General features: G+C 41.7%; 1 protein-coding gene across 3 annotated transcripts in view; it reads left to right on the top strand.

Moving 5' to 3' along the window:
• The window catches only part of sesn1 (sestrin 1), a 70824-nt gene that overhangs the window by 55588 nt on the left and 1966 nt on the right, over positions 1-13270 (top strand). Inside the window, exons 1-9 of one of the 3 annotated variants that reach the window (XM_007255674.4) lie at positions 9624-9891; positions 10886-10951; positions 11138-11335; positions 11455-11637; positions 11990-12220; positions 12315-12462; positions 12593-12705; positions 12817-13007; positions 13119-13263. In XM_007255674.4, coding sequence (XP_007255736.1) covers positions 9790-9891; positions 10886-10951; positions 11138-11335; positions 11455-11637; positions 11990-12220; positions 12315-12462; positions 12593-12705; positions 12817-13007; positions 13119-13263 — 1377 coding nt within the window. In that variant the 5' untranslated portion in view covers positions 9624-9789. Of the gene's footprint in view, positions 1-9623; positions 9892-10885; positions 10952-11137; positions 11336-11454; positions 11638-11989; positions 12221-12314; positions 12463-12592; positions 12706-12816; positions 13008-13118; positions 13264-13270 lie in introns of those variants that run through there. The other 2 variants (XM_007255673.4, XM_007255672.4) reach the window with 2 other exon arrangements.

Raw genomic sequence — 13270 nt, 5'->3', positions numbered from 1 at the left:
CAGCGCATTAGGACCCATGTGAAGTATATAGTTTTGCTTAATGTCTTCATTTTAGAGACTTCTTGTGTAATAGGACGTTTTGATATCTTTACATTTTACAGTTTGGTGAACAATCAACTAGTTTATTCAGTGAATGGGTCAATATTAATATAAAGTGCTTTTTGACTGCAGATTGGTTATTTAAATTTTATACAAACACTTGGTAACAGTACATTTGTACAAGATATACTCTGACTGAACACATTATTCCAACTTTAGAGTTGTGTTAACATGTTAACCTGCACTTTAATCCACTTGCCATGTCCATAGTGCTGCCCCAGAAAGTTTAATGATTCTATGAAGAACATTTAATTGTAAATAATATTTTGTAAATAATATTTTATGTATATGACATATTAATGTTTTGAATGTGTTTTTGTGAAAAATTTGGGATTGCCCTGCAATTAATCTATAAAATCATTGACTTGGTCACTCTGATTAACTTATCCTGTTCAACAGAGGAGTGCAACCTCTTGGTCTTGATGAGGGCCAGTTTCATCATAGTGTTTTTAATGATATTTTCAACTGCACTTAAGGATATTTCACAGTTTATGAAAATTACGGACCTTCATTTCTTATGGATTTTTTTTCTTAACATAATATGGTTTAGATGGCCAAAAGGTACAGTTTTCTGGTAATGACCCAAATGCATAATGCAGCTAACAAGAAAATAATACTTACTTCCCATAGTTACATTTGTACAAACTGCTTTAATGCCCATGTAGAAAAAAAATAAAATACTCTCTTATTTTATTTACAACACATAAGCAATCGTATTGGAGATTTCTAACAGCTCAATGTGGTTTGGGCAAGTGCATAATCATTAGCTTTGTAAATAATGATGGAAAATTCAGATGCAGCTTCCTTATTTTCCGCTGCTTGACTGCATGTGGAGTAAAGAGCATAAATCTGCTAATTTGCCGAGCTATAGCCTAAAAGATCAGTAAGTATCCACCTCTTCAGCATGCATTCTTTTTTCTTTTCTCTCTTGTGTGCAAGCACACAAACAGACACACACACACTAAAACACGCTGTTTAAGATGTTTAAGAAAGGCTTTGTAGTACAAATATGCACTCTCGCTGCAGGGTCAGTGGGCTGTTTTTAAGGTTATCCCAGTGTTAAGACTGCTGTGACTGAGATAAGGTTGAGGTTCTTAATGAAACTTTCCCTCACAACCTCTTGAACCCTAGGCTTATTATTCAGTTATTAATGAAATGACATACTATACAGTGACCTCTGTGAATCCTTCAGTAATTATTATGAGACTAACAGCATTTCTAAGAGTGCAAAACGCTCTATCATAACCAATGCAGGGCAGCCATGCAGAACAGAAGGAATCATATTTTACATCTGTGTATTTTCTGTACAAACGCATAAGGTGATCAGGATGTGTCATCAGATATTAAAGAAACATGATAAGTTTAAGCACTGGACTCTCTTTACAGCAGTGCTTCAGCCAATATGATGTTCTTTGAATTGTCTGTAACTAAGCGAAGTGGGGGGCTGGGTATTATTGCTTACATTCATACTCAGTAGATTATCATGGCAACGAGTATCTGAGATGGGTAAAGTGATCCAAACTAGTGCAGTCAGGCCACAGCTGTTTACTAGCTCAGCAGCAACCAGTGTGACACAAATATGAGGCTGAAATTGAAAGTTTGACTCACTTCAGCTGTGAGTGTGACTATACCTTGTCATTGCAAAAGTTCTTGACCTCTTCTTGCACTTGTTTATGTAGTTTCAGTTTCCTTAACCTGGAAAATGCATGAGCTTCATATTTGTGAAAAAGGGGCTGGGAAATTGTCTCCATTTTTTTTATTTATAACCATTGTACACATTTTCAGTCATTTAGTCATTCCTTTCAAGGCACAGTAACATAAACCACTTTCATTCACTTTCATTTTAGTGGATGAAAAAGATGGAAATGGCTGTTTTTGTAAAAATAAAGACACACAAACATTAAAAGGGCATTTGAAAGGTAGGAAATATCCCCTCTAAAGGGTTAAGGGGACTTTACCCCAGGCAGGCATGAGTGGCTCTCTGGTCAAATACGATAGCTTTATTTTCCCCTTTAATCAAGCAAAACATATTTGTTTCCTGTCTGCCTGTCGCTTCGTCCTGTTGATCATCCTCTAGTCCATTCTGTCGCTCATGATTAGCACACCTCTACTGAAAAATGATGACTCACCCAGCCTGAGTCAATAGCTTCTCCCCAGCCTCAATAAAACCAGTTCACTGACACCAGCGGGCCTCTGCCTTGTTCTGTGCAGTCGTCAGAATGTTGGCAGAAAAAGAGACAAGAGTTCATATGGATTTATAACGCTCTTACGATATTACCTGCCATATACTGACACAGTAACTCACTTAGGCCTGCCAGAAGATGTAATTATAGTCTTGTTGCTGATTGACAGGGAGAGAGAGAGAGAGACAGTTGCTCTACCAGCTTCTTATCACAGGGGACTGTATTAGGAAGAGCAATTAGTGTTGTTCAGTCTATTGAGCTGGTGCCAAAGTGCCAAATTGCCGAGCTCAGCAGGCCCTGTCTTTGTACAGGTTACAGGTTGGCATATCTACATCTTAAAAAAAAAAAAAAAAAAGAGAAAGCCAGACTGATAAGCTTTTGCTAAAGGAGCTTTCTAATACTATCCTTTAAGCATGTAACTTTCACTTTAACTTTAACATTAGATGTACAACAAGTCTCTCAGCCTTAGATACATTTACATATCGTTACTTTTACACACAGTCATAAGCTCCCTATCAAGCTGTGAGTGAGACCTTGTCTTCATCACATCGACGTCACCTTCAGTCTCCTGACTGCAGTGATATGGTTGTATCACACTCACTGCTTTCCAGCGCACAGATGTTTGATGTTTGAAGTTGTACTGAAGGGTACTAGGGAATTGTGTCACAACTGAATTGCGTCCACTCTTGACCAATCACACTGTGTCAATCAACAGTTTATTTGCATTTATATCTTAAATGCTGTGGACTGGAGAGTGTGGCGTTTGGTTTCTCTCCCCTAAAGAACGCTTTATTGTGTGTATGTGTGTGTGTTTGTGTGTGCGCACTGTGCTCCCCATGTATTGCAACAGCTGCGAGTTCTCCCTTTTAAAATAACATCCACGGGAACTTTTGGCTTCCTCGCATGCAGAGCGCTTTGCAGGCCTCCGCCTATTCCACTGGCATTCGCCGTCTGTGTGTGGCTAAAGAGCTCTGTGTAGAGCAGCAGAGTGAGCTGAAAGATTCTCAGTACTTTAGTTGAAAAACAAACTACAATAACCAATTTTCAGTAGTTCTGTAGTGAAAGGTAATTAATGGTTATTAATAAATAAAACATTTTCACTGTTTGCACATCAACCATGAAAAAAGAGTTTGCAGACAGCCTAAGCTATTGTTATTTAGTTAAGCCTAAGGATTTTGATTACCATTTATGTACAAAGGACTTTCTAATGATTACACATAAAGGTGTGAACAGAAGTTTGTACGCTCATCATTAACATTGATCATTTGCACATTTAATGCAATTTTTGTGCTTTTAATCCTTCCTTCAAACTGTTTTTGGCCTGAATGAATGTACAACATGCACCTATAATAGAAATACAAATAAAATACAAAGAATTTGGAGCACATTCAGGAAGCATACATACATGTACATTACACCAAATATTTTGTCTAATCTTTTTAAGTGAGTTGCACCATGACTAGACACTTTTGCTAGCCATCAACAAGTTTTTGGCAGAATTGTGGTTTATTATATCAACACTGTAATTTTGGAATCGAACAAAGTTTTTTTTTTTTTAGGGCAGAAAAACACCGTTAACATATTTCCAATAGAGTTGTGATTAGGACTTTTGGAAGGCTATTTCAAAAGCTTCATGTTAGCCTGCTTTATCCATTTCACAGCTAATTTTAATATGTATCTGAGGTCATTGCCTTTTTGAAGTTTCAACAGCCCCAGAGAATGATGCACCCACCACCATGCTTAACAGTTGGTTAAGTGTTTCTGGGGTTGAACCCTTTACCTCAACTCCAGCAAACATATTTCTAAGACAACAAATCTTGTGCAGCATTTTTAATTAGATATGTATATTCTATAATGATTCTGTCTCATGAACAAAAACAGTTAAAAAAAAAATCTAAATTTCAACTAAAAACCCAGTGTTACCATGACATTCATGTGCATGAGAACTGTATGTAAACCTTTGTCCACAACTATACCCTCAAATATACGGGATATACAGTCCCTGTATTAAAATATTAAGAAGAGCTGCAGTACCAGTTTAGCAGCTGCTAAGGTTTTCAAAATATAGAGGTACATTTTTTCTTTAAATAACAAACTAAGCAAACTGTCCCACAATCAGAAAGTGCAAAATGCATGTTTGGTAAGTTGTAAAAAGTAAAAAAAAAAAAGCTAAAAAAAATCAGCTAAAAAATTATCAAGCTAAAAGACCATAGTTTTTCTTTGAACTTTAACTAAGTGGTCTTTTTGTGCACAAAAGGAGAACTGCTTCAGTAAAGCAGACAGCCTAAAAAGTCCCCCCTAAAGTACAGTAAGGAAGTAAATTCAGTGTGTTAGTTTCAACCTTGCTGTTAACTTTTGTGTGGATCTGCTGTGTGAGCTTGTGTGTTAGACTGTAGAGTCTTGGAAGGCCTTGGGAGTGCCGTTTCCTGTGTGTGTGTTTGTGTGAGTGTGTGTGTGTGTTTCTGTGTTTCTAGTGGACCGCACCTCTCAGGAAGACAGATGCAAGGCTGGGCTGCTCCAATCAGGCCCGGTTGTCAGAATTCAGGATCAGGAGCCAAGTAGCACTGGAGAGGGCAGGGTGGAGGGGAGAAGGAGAGGAAAGCGAGGAGGGGAGGAGAGTGAGGATGGAAGGGAAGAATAGAGGACAAGCAAACAGGACTAGAGAGAGTAGCTGTGGACAGAGGATGTAAGATTGTTGGAGAGGAAAAGGTGGATCTGCTAGAGAGCCAAGGGGCCTGGCAAGCTGGGGGTTTAAAACAAAGGCTTATTGAGAGTGGACTAGTTCTTCATTAGCCAATGAACAGCATCCTGGACTGGTCTAAAAGTGTCAGAAGTGTCAGCTCACTGTGTTTGAGAGCTCTTTGCTAAAATATTTAAAGAGATGGTTCAGACAAAAATCACAATACTTGGTGCAGTGGGGCAGAGGTGGGAGTCATGTCCCTCTGACAATACTAATTTATTAAGTGACAGACGATAAAAAAACAACTTTTGTTTTATAACAGACTTATAAAGCTTTGAATTTAATGGGAATGTGCTAATTACTACTATTTGTTACCACTACGTTTTTTTAATTTATACGTTCTACTGTATAAATGACTGTATATAGGGGCTTCCAGGTGGTCCAGCGGACTAAGGCGCTTAGGCAATCAGGAGATTGCTGGTTTGAATCTCATACATGTAGTTTGCCATCAGCTGCCAGAGCCCAGAGAGAGCACAATTGGCCTTGCTCACTTTGGGTGGGTAGATGGCGCTCTCTCCCCACATCATTCCAATGGTCGATCCGCACAGGTCATCTGTGAGCTGATGTATCAGAACCGAGTCGCTGCACTTTCCTCCGAGCTAACTGTGATGCTACTCGGAAATGCTGCATCAGCAGCAGTTCAAAAAGAGGTGGTGGCTGACTTTACATGTATCAGAGGAGGCTTGTGTTAGTCTTCACCCTCCTGGTGTGTTGGGGCATCACTAGGGGGATCAATAGGGGGAGTCCTAATGAGAGGGATGGGTGATTGGCCTTGTAAAATTGGGGAGAAAATGGGATTAAAATTGATATAAAAAAGCATATACTGTAACTAACTTTAAGAATGTATAGACTGTCAATTTGTCATCAAAGTATTTAATTTTACCCAGTTTTTTCAGTGAAATAAAAAAAAATCTGTTTTTACTGTAACAAAAGCTGCAGCAGTGTCATCATAGTGTGGCACTACAGCAACCTGAATGTCCCAGTTTTTCAATCGAATCTTAAACTGTTTCACTTGACACTCGAAAGCCTCCAAAGCTCCATCTTATAGCATTTTCTCACCATAAAAGTCACTCCAAACACAATCAGTAATGTTGAGGTCTGGACTCTGATGTGCTTAGTCCATTGTTCTGAGAACTGCAGCAGCTTAAGTTTTTTCATATGTAAAATGTTATTTGTTGTCAACTTCCTTTTCTCAGTAAGAGCTTCTTCATCTGCCCCACATCCTTTCAGAACGTGTTTAGTTGAAACACCTGTGGATATTTTTTCACTTCTAAAGTGAGAATTAAGCTTGATTTCCTCATCTCTCAAATAGATGAAAGTGTTAAGTGCTATTTACTTGATGGTGACAGTTTTGGTGGTCTAACGGCTTTCACATGGTTTAATTCCTTTTTTCTCCGTTTTTTTAATCACCTTTTTTTTCTTCTGCATAAGGAAGGACTTTCTCCTTCCTTATGCAAGCAGATTATCTTATATCTAATCTTCTCAGAATTTTGTCCTAAAAATGCTGAGCTTGAATTTAATGGGCATTTTGTTCTGAAAACTGAAATAGTGAGACTGTTGGACTGTATGTGCTAATTTGTAGGTGTGATTAAACTGCACAGATCACTGCATTTGCGTCAAAGTTTGGGCAGTCAAGAAAATTCATTCATGAACATGACATTTCTCAGCCCTTTGCTAGACCTTGTTCTTCAGCTGCAATGAATAAAGAGCATATGTGTGTGTGTGTGTGTGTGTGTGTGTGTGTGTGAGAGAGGGAGTCAGAAACAATGGGAGAGGGGTGGGGGACCACTGAATTAGCAAGTTGTTACACTTTGAAGTTATGAGAGAGAATTGAAGAAAAAGAATTAAAGAGAGAGAGATAAAGAGAAAACATTTATGGAAGTATGGTATCAAATTACCCCTTCCTTTTCCCCTTTGTTTGAACTGCCTTTAAAAAGACCCTAGTCTCTCTAAAGAATAACAAGATTGAGGCCCGGCAGAGTGAGCAGCATGCAATATAGCGTAAAGATAAAGTTGAGAACAGTTGACGTGGGCAAGTGGAAGAACATTTCTCTCTTCCTCTTTTTTTATTCTGGGGATAGTCACGCCATATAGTCTAAAGTTCACTGCTTTTAGTCCAGCTCGAAGCACTCCTGCAGCGCACTAAAGCCCTTAAATAAGCAGCAGGGAAGTTTGCTCATAAAAACCTCTCAATCCTCTATACTGAGACTGTGGCTAGGCTTGTGCACACAACTTCATATTGGAGTTAAACTTTTTTTTTCTTCCTCCTGTTTGAGGAACTAGAGTGGGGGAGTGAGACGCGAAAAAAAGATTGGACCCTGAAACTGTTATTCTGGCCTGTGATTGGCTGACTCCTGTTGCTAGGCTTATGTCATTGTGGCTTTTCTATTTTTTTCTCCCTCTCTCTGTCTTCCCCCGGCTCTGCGATAGGTCAGGTTGGAACTGGTTGAGAGGAGGGCTGCGTCAGACAACTTTTTTTCTCTGCCACTTGTTGAACATCCGACAGCCTGTGGTTTTAACGCTGCTGCTCGTTCAGCATGAGAAAGAAAACAGGGCTGAAAGCCGCATTCACACGGAGATCCACCTCTGCAAACACAGATACGCTCTTGCCTGAGACCTCGACAGCCCTTGCAGAGGTGCACATTTTCTGCTCTCATTTATCTGGGCTATTCATGACTTGTTTTTTTTTTGGTGTTTGTCTAAAGTGTAACAATGCACATTTTAATCACCAACATGCAGCAACTTTAAAAATATGTGCTTAGGGTGCACATCATTCTATTTCATTAGCCTTCCATAGACTTGTGAGGCACTGGAATGACAAGATTATTAAAATATTTTGTCAAATCTCTGGCATTTTCTTCCCATAAAGCCTATCATTGATTTTTTTAATCATGAATGATTAGCTCAGTGTATTGGTGGAGTGTTCACACTGTAAAATGATACAATTACTGAAAACACTGACCTTTTTTTATTCAGTTTCTGTAGGCTGTTTTCCCCTACTTGTCTTTTCAGCATTTTTAACAGGCCTCCTTAAGTGCTGAATCTAAAAGCCTGACTGTACTACTGCTGCTGCCAGGCTGAACTATATTGTTGTCTAATGTTGTGATATAGCGTGGGTACAGTAAAGCCTGAAGTTTTTCACCGACAATCATGTTGCCCAGGCTCTTTTTTTATTAAAGAGAAAGGGATGGCCGGGAGGGTGGGGGTGGCATGGCCCAGGCAAACGCTGACCGCTCTCTTCTGTGGGTTTGCTGAGCCATAGGGCTCAGTGGGGCTTGCCCACCCCCTCTCAGAGAGTGCTGACTCTGGCTTCAATCTGTTTACACCCCCCTTTACCCTCGGCACAGAGTGGGGGGAGTCCGTGGACACAATGAACATGCTGAATAGCTACTCTCTCATCGGCTAGGCTGTGCCGGACTGAGGTGTGTGGAGTGGACAGTGTAGGCCTATGCTGCCCATCGTCTCAGTCTCGCACCACTCACAACACCATTTAACCTGCTTGTTGAGTTTTTTTTATGCACTCCTCACCACCTGTGGTTGGTAGGCTGTCACTGAAAAGTGAAAAGTGAATGAAAGTAGGTAAGAGTCTAGAGTTGGGCAATGTATTTGTTTTTTTGAAATCTCACCTTCTAACTAGAGCTAGAGTTGAAAAACTAGTCTTATCTTGTCGATCCAGGAAGGTGATGTTATACAGAAGACATTCTAACAGATGACATTGTCTTTGCACAGGTGAAAACAGATTTATTTTTTAGCTTTTAGTATTAGTGTAGACTTTAAGAACTTTATCGTCACAGAAGAAAAGACTTGTTTTTCTTCAAGGACCTTCTAGAACAATGGTGAAGTGCATGCATTCATGAAAAGCAACCCCCACTGAGGTGGTTGAATCAATCAATGGTCCAGAAGAATCAATCACCTTATCTCAGGGTGGCCTTCTGCCTCAGCGTGCCATAAAGCGGAAGACAAGGATTGATCTTGGCTTGTTTTTCTTTTGTGCTACAGGTATGCAGTCATACTGCTGCTCTCTCATATCTTATTTACTGCCCCCAAAAGAGAAGAAGCCTCCTCATAACTCTTAACTAAGTAGTATATTAGTGCCTCTCTGAGCTTTCTGTACCTGCTCTCTCTGTGTGTGACCTCATGTAGACTCTGGGAACTGCTTGATCAGACTTTAGAGTGCCTGGAGATGAAGCAAGTTTTTAACAGCCTTGCAAATGAGTGTAGATAACAGAGGGGCACCCTATCAGAGAGGCAGAAAGACGTGTGTGTATTGGACTTGTGTGTTTGCCTTTGAGACAGAAAGGGAATAGTTAAAACGCCGCTGAAATGGACCTAAATAAGATTAAAAAGGGTGAGTTTGAACAGAATGCTAAGGAGATGTTAGTAAGGCTAGATATGTTGGTAAAATGTTATCAGGCTCGTTCTTTTCTCCTCACGTTTCTAGCCATTAGCCAGCACAGGCAAGCGCCTCCTAAGGTCCCGCCCCGCGCGGCGCGTGATTGGCTGAGCGCTGGTTGTTTTCGAAAGGCGATTGGCTGTCGGGCGCGTCAGTAGCGCAGCGAGCCTTATTTACCGCTAGAGGGCCGAGGGAGAGTGGCCATTCCGCTCCGGAGCTCCAACAGCTGGCACAGAGGCACAGAGACCCGATGCCTGAAAGAACAAAAAGACGGAGCTAATGCAGAGTCAGACTGTCTGTCTGCCTTTTTCTTCTTTATTTTCACTGAAAACGCTGTAACGGAAAATTGCAGAAACTAACAAATCAAGCACAAGATGAAGCACGCGTCTACAGATAACGACACAGTGAAAAACACTCCTCTGACAGTGACAGACTTGCTCAGAATTTGCCCAAACTGCGAGCGGCTTAGTAAAAAGGTAAGCGCTGAAACACGACGCGGCGGGGGTTGCTGTGCACGGCCGGTGGTTGTCAGGGTGGTTTCTGTGGTGTTTTTGTCCTGAGTTGAGGCTGTCAGTGAGGCTCTCTCTCTGTGTTTGTGAGCGCTGCGCTGCGCTGCTCCTCCGGTAGCTGTTAGCGGCTCTCTGCAGCCTTTCTTTGTTAGCCAGCTTGTTTACGTGCTCTCAGCCTGCTCTTCTCTCACCTCCAGCTTAGTGCCGCAGCTTAGTTCACCTAACTACACTTCAGCCGCACACAGATAAAACCCGTGTCAGTGCTGTGAGTCAGTACACTGAGATGTTTTTAGTAGACTTTCTGGTGTTTCTTCAGCCTCTGTATCTGCTGCGCTCTGCAGTCTGGGTCATTCATTCAGTCATAGCTCTCTCTGAGCGCAGAGGGAACATAATAGCCACAGCAGAGCTGCTCCCAACAACACAGGCTAGCTCACTAACTATAACTACTTGATCCACCTCTCAAATTAGCACCAGCATTTTAATCCATTCACCCGTTGACATGCATCAGATCGGTGAAAAGTCAGATTGATTATATGTGTGACATTACCAGAGCTTTTGCCTTTCCATTGTTCATTGCACTGAAAAAAATCCCTCTCCAGGCCGAGGTGGCTTTTAAATCAAGCTCTTTGTGCTGTTTGACAAGTTGTTTTCCTATAATGGCAGCAGCTCAAGGTCTCAATGTTGCAACAGATAATGTAATTTAGCCTGAATACAGATTTTAGCTGCTTTCTCCCGGGACTCTGCTCTGCTTTGGGGGTTGGGGACCTAGCTGGCTGGCTGTTTGGTCTGAGGAAGGATATGCAGTTTTAGGGTTCTGGGCTTTCTGCCAGAAATGCTTGGCTATACTTTTCAGATTAAACCTTGCTGTCAGGTCACTTTTCAAAAGCATTAAAACTATGGTTGATGATTTCAAGCTTGGTTATGGTTTCATCATACTTAACAGAATTTATCTCGTCTGCAGGACATTGGAGTGCGAATCCCCAGACCTCTGGGAAACGGACCAAGTAGATTCATCCCAGAGAAAGAGGTTGGTAAAAGAGTACACACACACATACCTCTTGTTTGCTGTAATCCACTCACTTTTTATCTTTCTGTTTTGTTAGTCCATACAGTGGCAGTTATTGATGGAATTCTCCTACAAAATTCCCCAACAGTTACACACACAGAATGAAACTCAAAGTCTGCCTTCGCTGTTTTTTTCTCCTTGTCCCAGATCCTTCAAGTCAGCAAAGTGGATGCCAGAACGCAGTCCATATTTGAGGAGGCCTTTTCCCTCGGTCGCCTTGATAACATCTCTCTGGTGATGGGCTTCCACCCTCAGTATCTGGAGTGTTTCCTGAGGACGCAACATTACCTGTTTCAGATGGACGGGCCGCTGTCTCTGCACTACAGGCATTACATTGGTATAATGGTAAGTAAGAGGCTGTTTAGCCAGTTGGTATTCTCAATAGCAAAGCTTTATTCAACATGTTTTGAATGTGTTTGTCTAAACATTCTCTCCCTGTTGTCCTTTTCGTTCATCTCCTTAAGGCTGCTGCCAGGCATCAGTGTTCATACTTGGTCAACCTGCATGTGAATGACTTTCTGCACGTTGGGGGGGACCACAAGTGGCTGAACGGTCTTAAGGGAGCCCCTCAGAAGTTGCAGGCACTTGGGGAGCTTAACAAAATTTTGGCCCACCGGCCGTGGCTCCTCACCAAAACACACATTGAGGTATGACATGACATGCCGCCAAAGTTACAAGTCCTGTCCCTCCCCCAACTGTTATGTAACAAAGTTTTTAAGTGACTGCTGTGTTTTTTTTAGCTGTAGGTCATTATTACTACATTATAACCTTAACCAGCTTGTCAAGTAGGTCAGTTGGTTAACATTTGTGGTTTACCAATTGATTTAGCAAAGATTTACCTTGCTTTTAGGTAACTGACTAATAAAAAAGTAATGTTAATGTGAATATTGGCAGCTCTCCATAACCAAGAATTGGTTATTTATTACAACCACGTGGTAGTAATAACATTTTATGATGCCGTTGAATTACTGTATGATTAATGCTGTCTTAAATTGACAGAGTCTACTGAAGGCAGAGGAGCATAGCTGGTCTCTGGCGGAGCTCATCCATGCTGTAGTCCTGCTCACGCACTATCACTCTCTGGCCTCGTTCACCTTTGGCTGTGGGATCACCCCAGACATTCACACCGATGGAGGACACACTTTCAGACCACCCTCCCTCAGCGGCTACTGTGTGTGTGACATTGCCAACGGAAATGGTGCACTAGAGGAGATGCTGGGAAACCACCAGGTGAGAGCGAATGACTACACACACATACACACACCTTAATCTATGTGTCAGTGTAAATTCAGATTAAAACCATGGTGTGTATGTTTGTGCACAGGCAACAGAAGTGTCAGGGGAGGTTGAAGTGCTGATGGAGAGAATGAAGCAGCTCCAGGAGTGTCGTGATGAAGAAGAGGCAAGCCAAGAGGAGATGGCTACGCGTTTCGAGCGGGAGAAGACTGAGAGCATGCTGGTGACCACATCTGGTAAGAAATACTGCAGTCATTTGCATACAAAAGCTTGAGGACAGTAAATACTCTCACTTTGGTTTTCTAACTTAAAAAACAACCGCTCACTGCAGGAAATGATGATGATTTTTTAAAATGTTGCCCACAGAAGATGAGGAGTGTGTGCCATCCAGAGATGTGTCGCGGCACTTTGAGGACACCAGCTATGGCTACCAAGACTTCTCTAGAAGGGGAGAGCATGTGCCCACCTTCAGAGTCCAGGTAAGTGAGTAGAGGCAAAATGACAGCCAGCAAATGCTTCTTCCAGTAAGGCCTTGTTAGTCTAATGACACGGAAATATGGACTGATCGAGATGTTGTATGCGGTTGTCAGGACTACAGTTGGGAGGACCATGGTTTCTCCCTGGTGAACCGGCTGTATCCAGACGTTGGCCAGCTGCTCGATGAGAAGTTCCAGATTGCGTATAATCTGACCTACAACACCATGGCCACGCATCAGGGCGTAGACACCTCAATGCTCCGCCGAGCCATCTGGAACTACATTCATTGCATGTTTGGTATCAGGTCAGTTCTCCAGTTCATCAAGCTCATTTATTTTACGGTGATTACGATATCAGACTTCACCTTTAATTAGATGCTAATATCTTTCTCTCTCTTTGTACTCTGACCTGGCAGATATGATGATTATGATTACGGGGAGATCAATGAGTTGCTGGACCGCAGCTTTAAAGTCTACATTAAGACTATGGTGTGTAGTCCAGAGAAGACAACCAAGAGGATGTATGAGAGTTTCTGGAGGCAGTTCCAGCACTCGGAGAAGGTGAGAG

Source organism: Astyanax mexicanus, chromosome 1, assembly GCF_023375975.1.
Source record: "Astyanax mexicanus isolate ESR-SI-001 chromosome 1, AstMex3_surface, whole genome shotgun sequence".
NCBI lineage: Eukaryota > Metazoa > Chordata > Actinopteri > Characiformes > Acestrorhamphidae > Astyanax > Astyanax mexicanus.
This window is presented reverse-complemented; position numbering and strand designations above follow the sequence as displayed.